A 7192-nucleotide genomic window follows, 5' to 3' on the forward strand; every position below is an offset into this window, starting at 1 on the left:
GATTTCCGTAAGCATGATATTGTTATGTTATGTTATTTTGATGTTCAAATAAGGAAGTGAAGTGAAAATATGGCATCACACCTTATAGCAGAGTTTGTTTGTTTGTTGGTTGGTTTTTTTTTTTTTTGTTTTTTTTGACTTGCTAACATGTGGTTTACCACCATTATTTTTTTTTTATTGTATGTGCACTCTCAGCGGTGGAAATAGATGTTAACATTGTTTTTAATATCACAAACCACATGATGGTATTTTGATACTTTATCAGGGTGCAGAACAATCACAATATTGGCACAGCTTTGATATGGAGAAGTCAAAATGTGTGTAGGCCTGTTTACCATACATTTTGTCAGAATTTGTAGCTACAGAGATTTTTCTTCTCATCTGTATGAAAGTGCCATTTCTGAATTTCATTGCATATCTCTCATTGGAAATTAAGGTAGATTCAATTTATGACATCTGCACAAATTTAGAAAATAAGGTGTATCATGAGGCTTATGTTTCTGTTTTAGTAATAAAAGACCAAAGTGTTTTTTACCTATGCAAAAGCAAAGCAATCTTTTCAGCCAACACTCATTTTATCTTCCTACCCTGCCCCCCCCCCCCCATCTGATTTTTCCCACCCCCAGGGTCATGGACAATGTACAGCACAACCGCATGCCTGCCAAGAACCTGGCCACGGTATTTGGCCCCACCCTCATGTGGCCAGAGCGGGAGAGCATGAACATGACCATGGCGACTGTGTACCAGAACCAGGTGATGGAGTTTGTCCTCCTCGAGTACGATCACATCTTCTGAAGCGGTGTCGAACTGGTAAACATCATAATCCGCACCCCACTCCCCCCTCCCTTTGGATGAACTCTTCAAACTCAGCAGTGTTCGATCTGCGGACTTTCCTTGTCGAAAGCGCGTCAAAGACATGGGGGAACTTCACTTCACTGTATACCATGTGAATACACAAGCATGTTTAAACTAGATATGTCTTCTTGGTATAATAAAGGCAAGTCGGTGACAGCTGGCTGTTTGCGCCATTTTTTTTTTCCTTATTTATAAAGCTCTCCGTCATCACTTAGGCCCCTTTCAAATCCAGCAGTTGGAGATAAGTATGTATGAGAATGTGAAAGACTTGTTTTTTAGTTGATTCACTCTGCACGATGTATCAGTCGGGAGCTGCATCATCTCGCCAAGTGGCTGGCGTTGCATTGGAGTTTTTGGGCGTCCGACCAAACGCAGGCTGTTTCATGATGACAGCGAATGAGTTAAGTCATCCAGGGAGGATTAAAATACAGCCAGTTGACCACACATTGGAGGTGGACAGGAGCAGCAGTGACCGTCACTGACCTTCATATCTGGAGCGATCTCTCTTCCACCGACGTTAACAACATCAACCTGAGGATCATGTTTTTGTTTTGTATTCTGTGATGATCAGTATTTCAAGGTTCATTGATTTGCCTAAAATATTTCTCTTTTATTCTGCTCATGTCTGTCAAAACAAAAACAAAACTGAAGCAAACCGTGCTGGAACCTTTGAATAATGCGGTTGTGTACCAAAGTGTAGTCCTTTGAAATACACATATTCTGCAGCAATTGTTTCAGTGTCCGGTACTGTTAAGTTCATTCTGATCTGAAAATCAGAGAGAAAACTATGCCCTAGAATCATACTCAAAATTACCAGATCTGGCTCTTGAATCACATATGTAGTACAATTTCAATTTAAATTTCATTGGCACAGCTCAAACTGCAACTTCAAAAGCTAAAGCATTGAGAATTTTTGGATCTACATGATTTCTCGTTATTGTTTTGTTCCAGTTTTGTCCAGAAGGCAGTATCACCGTATTACATTACCGTACTTGTCACCTTGTGACGTCATCATTAAATTCAACCAATCACAGCATTATCCCCGATGTTATTTTAAAGCATCTGAGAGGTACGCCTTAATGTTCAAGGCTGTGAATGACTAGATATCTCTTAACCTGTCGTCATGTCAAAAAAACCCAGTGTGGAAAGATGGCTTGTCAGCAAAGAAGATAGCAATGCCAAAATCCATGCCATCATGGAAGCCTTGTCGTTGGATCGATGCAGCAAGAAGTAAAGTTTGATGTCAGCTCCAACTCCTTACTGCAGCCGCAATTAACGAATGTTGTTTCAATTGTTCACAGCAAAGCAAATTATGCCTAGCAGGATGTCGTTGAGTTAGCACTGTGCACCATTTAATGAGGAGCAGTGTTCATGTTGGTATGACCGTGCATTCAAGATTTTGGCGAGGCACGCGAGATGATGCAATGATAACCTCTCTTCAGTAAATATCTGTATGCTAGAAGTAAAATGACATTCCTCGACAAGTCATCCTCTGTTTCTCTTCCTTTATACGGAAAGTATCGATTCCACATACTGCTCAGTCTGAAGTGGAATTTATGGCATCTGCACATTCCCTTTAAATAATCTCGTAGAAGTTGATCGAGCAGACAAGAAGATTATACTTCCAAGCGCAGGTTCCACTAGGGTCCCAATCCTGCTTTGGACCACTAGTTGACGCAAGAACGATGCGGTTGGAGACAAATCCCGCTCTGTATATCGCAGTGTGTTGCTCGTCTTCATGGGGGCAAATATTTGTGAGACGCCACTGAAAAACATGCCTTAACCACATGTGTATGTTCATTTTGTTACTCGGTTCAATTTATGTATGATTACATATTTGTGTTGCATTTTTTCTCTTTTTTTTTTTTTGTAAACAAACGAAATGCTTCCAATGGGCTTCATCATACAATAATGCTTTTTTTTTCAAGTCTTTCAGTTGTATTATTGAGGCCAGCAGTGCACGAAACAGTTGGACACGGAACGCATTGCCAAATGATGGCCCAACGATTTGATTGTTTTTTGCAATTTTGAACTTTAAGGAGACCAGATGATGAGTGTTGAAGCTGTACCATACTCCTTCATGTGTCAAAAAGATTATATTATATGGATGAAAAAAATATATATACATATATATGCATATATATGTGTATGCGCTATTTTTATTTTTTTATCTCAATCTTGTGCTTAATTCTTTATGTGTGTCAATTTCACTCCTTTCTTCTTTTTTTTTTTTTGGACGTTCTGTTTCATTTGCATGTTGAAATTTTGCCTAGGCAGGGGTCACAGGTACAAAAGAAAGTCGATGCAAAGCTGCATGTCACACTCTCCCCACCTGTCACATGCATTGCCATCACACTTAAGTTGTGGTCTTCTCTCAGAACAGAGCAGGGGTTAATTTAGGTCTATGAGAAGGCACTGTAAAAGTGGACATGCTCGCAGGGTGGACATTTTCACGCATTTCACTAGCGCGAAAAAATGAAATATGCAAATATTTCTGCCTGCCGTATGCACCACTATTGAATGACTCAATTCCTCAGAATAAAGAAAAAAAATGCAAAATTCATCTTACCCAACCTAACATTAGAAAGAAATTACGTAATAACATCCACTTTTACTGAGCCTCTATATTTGGTCCTCTTTTATAATGAGGTTCGCATTCATGCTGTCTTTGGGTATTCCTATTTGTAGATCAGTGGTGATTCAACACTATTACACACCATGGAGTCACAGATGTTAACGGGAAAGATCTTGTTGAGGCTACTAAGTCAGCATTTTAGAAAAGTGAAAGCTCTGGCCAACATAAAACAGTTGAGATGTAAAAGAAAAATGCTTTCTGATGTGTCTGTGTGTGTCTCAGAATTTCAAACTGTTATGCTTCCTTGGACTTAAGAGCCTTATCTTGAATGTAGCAGTATGGACATCATTTCTGTGTGCTGTTTTATGCATTCATTTACCACCTGCATTCCATAGCCGCTTGGCTGATACTGGGCCGTTGCCATGCATTTAATAAGTGTTTCCAGTTGATTTTTTTTTTCTTTTTAATTGAAATTCTATCACAAAACAGTAAGAATGATCTTACAGTTGCATGGTCACATTAGTTGGTATGTAATTTGTAGATTTACCATCATGATGGATTATTATTTGCAGGCAGTTATGGTGGAAGGACCGTACTTGTTGAATTTTATATATCAACTCAGTATGATACTGAATATTATTGGTAAGATCAGTGGTACATCTTGAATGCCTGTCTGTCCATGTGTGATCAACAGAGGGCACTCTTCATGTGGCTATTTCCCCACTCCTCTGTAACAGTATTGCGGGTTAGAGTTACGGGATGTGTTTTGAGCAAAACTCCCAACACCTGGACAGCTTTATAGCAGAGACAGAGTGGCATCTTTTTTTCTTTCTTTCTTTTTTTTTTTTTTTTTTTTTTCGTTTTCTTTGCTATACTTGTGACTTGACGTCCAGCATAAGATGGACGATCTATTTTGGTCTTTTTTCCCCAAGCTGACTTTCATGCAATTACCTACTGTAATTCACGTTTCTGTTTCTGCGTCTTACAGAAAAATGATCTTGATGTGTCAAAATGTTAAAGAATTAATGTCATTCTTTGTCTCACCCTCCCAGAGAGCTTGCAAAATTGCAATGAACTTTGCTGATGAATTGGCAGTCTGCTTAATGAATGATTTGGTGTTCACATTTGGAAATGGACCAAAATTGTATTCATCCTCATTGAATGTAGCATTACTTAATCATAATTTTGAAATATTACTGCATTATCGTATTTATTTTTTTAAATCCCTTCATGGCTATTTTTCCATTCTCCCCCATTGAGACATTATAGGATATGGTATTTTTTCCCCTGTGGTATGGGAATATTTGGCAGTATAAAAAGTATTGAAATGTTTGGGCAGTTGAGACTTCCCATATTCAAATTGTAGTACCTAGTTGTGAAGTATCGTATGGGGAAAAGGTAAATTTGTAGATAAGGTATATTTATTAGTGAAAAATTGAGCTAAGAAAATGGGATTCCACCGGGATTCGAACATGAGAATTTCTGGTCGGTTCCCCTTTGATTGCGATTTAAGATGTTTTATTATTACAGTCCATGTCAGCTGGTAAATAATGATATTAATAATAATAATTAAGATAAACTAAACTAAAGAATAAAGAAGAACATTTTCATTGATCTGTACACTGCTACCCCCCCCCCCCAAAAAAAAAGAGAAAAGAAATGAATTAAAATGAAAATTTCTGCTATAAGTGTGATACATATTCCACTGATCCCACATCTTTAAAATATGAACCTCCATTTATACTGGAGATGTGAGACTCCAAAGCCTGTTGTAATCGGTGTCTCTTGAGTAAAAGCTTTCTTTGAAAGCAAACTATGGGGGGCCAAACAAACAATTCCTGCTAGAAGCGAGACATTTGTCCACTGCTGACCAGTAAAGAAGGTCCAGCACGATACAGGGACGTAGTGACAACTCTGGCACATACACTTGGGGAGCGTGCAAGGAGAATTAAAAGTGCTGCTTTGATTAAATGTTGTGTCATAATTGTTTTAAATGACAAGGAAAGAAAGTTGGCTGCCTTTTTTTTTTTTTTTTTGACATGTGTTTGCATTTCAAAGTTTGGTGATATAACACACATGTGATTTACAGAATTGCTTCATGTGTTACGTTAAATCCTAGCCCCATTCATGCATTATAAAGAATGTACACATTCACTCCGGCAGTCAATAGTGGTGTTCCAGCTTTAACTCTGCTTAAAGTTGTGATTCTGCGGAATCCATATTGGAGGTCATTCTTTAAATGCTAAGTGTGACTGCAACTGACCATTTGTACTCTTCAAAACAGAAGTTCTGTCAATGTTGTATTCTTGTAATGATGTTGCAGGTTTTGTTTTGTTTTGTTTTTTTGTCTCTACCAAGCATGTTTACTTACAGTAAAGATGAAACATTGCAAGATAATCCCAATTATATTTGTTCTTGGATTGAGAGAAGTAAAAATCTATGATTTTATGTTATTGTCCTTCAGTTATGAGCATACATGGTGAAGGAGTTCAGCATTTGGGGGAAACTATTGAAACATTGTTATTTGTACGCAATAAGTTTTAGAAAAATAGATAAAGAAATGTCTTTCCTTTTTTCATAAAATAAGCATTGTAAATGAAATTTATACAAGCTAGAGAAAGTAATGAAGATGGTTAAATATTTATATATTCCTGAGAAAGCAAGAAAGAACTGTCTACGTTTAACTTTGCCTATTAACTTTCACTGGTGTAAGGGGACATTGCATATATACTTATACTGTGTACAGGATTATTACTGATGTGCATGTAAAGACTTTTTTTAAAAACAAAAACAAACAAAAAAAGAAATGTACACTTTGCAGGAGCAGAAGATCACATACGGTGGTATTAAAGTGTCTGGGAATAATAAAATGTTTGTGTCTTGTCCTCTTGTTTTTTTTTTTTATCAGTGTATATTAAGTGTATACCGACATCTACACGCAACAAAAGTAATTCCCTCGTTCAAAGCAGGAGTTAGTAGTCAACACTCATCAATTCAATTCAATTCAATTCACATTTATTTCGGATATAAAACAAAGTAAATATTACAAGGATTCATTTGGGTGACACCTATAAGAAGCAAACGCTTGTCGGGTAAGGTGCACCCTATTGCAACTATATACTAGTAATAAACATAATGTGATATAATATACAACATAAAAGCGACTCAAAATAAAAAAAAAAAACATACATGCGTTCATACATACAAAATACATTCACAAGGACAACAAATAAAAAAAAATGATGGATATCGGGTAAGTGAGGCATCAAAAAAAAAAGGAATGTTGGTTTAAACGTACGTTGACTCAAAAGATGTGAGATATCAGATTGGATAAGTTAAACAGAGGCCAAATAAACAGTAAAAAATCATTCAATTAGTCAATCAGCATTCGAAATTATAAGCGTCAATGGTATAATTCCTTTGATTTTTATAGAAAAATAATCAATACTAATGTTAATCAACACTAACATCTAGTGATAATTATTAAAATGAACTTTGAACAGTAACACGTACAAAAGAACAATATAGCATGCAAATATTAAAAGCAAATACTTATTCGAACATATACAAATGAAATATAATGTCAGTTTTTTAAAGCATGCTTACTATCATGTAAAAAACAATTAGTATTTCATATCATAATTTGCCAGATAAAAAGGAAGTGTAGATGGGAAACGTTGATTTTTGTTGCAGAGTCAAATCGGAAGAAATCATATGATGGCACGTGAATTCAAAGCAATGTATTGCACAAGGATCATAATA

At 36.5% G+C, this 7192-nt stretch overlaps 1 protein-coding gene across 1 annotated transcript in view; it reads left to right on the forward strand.

Moving 5' to 3' along the window:
* LOC140243455 (uncharacterized) overlaps positions 1–2024 on the forward strand; it is a 77850-nt gene extending 75826 nt beyond the window's left edge. The window contains exon 15 of the mRNA XM_072323132.1: positions 627–2024. Within this exon, the coding sequence (XP_072179233.1) occupies positions 627–795 (169 nt within the window). The 3' untranslated portion in view covers positions 796–2024. The remainder of the gene's footprint in view (positions 1–626) is intronic.
* The last annotated feature ends 5168 nt before the right edge of the window (positions 2025–7192 follow it).

Source organism: Diadema setosum, chromosome 20 (genome assembly GCF_964275005.1).
Source record: "Diadema setosum chromosome 20, eeDiaSeto1, whole genome shotgun sequence".
NCBI lineage: Eukaryota > Metazoa > Echinodermata > Echinoidea > Diadematoida > Diadematidae > Diadema > Diadema setosum.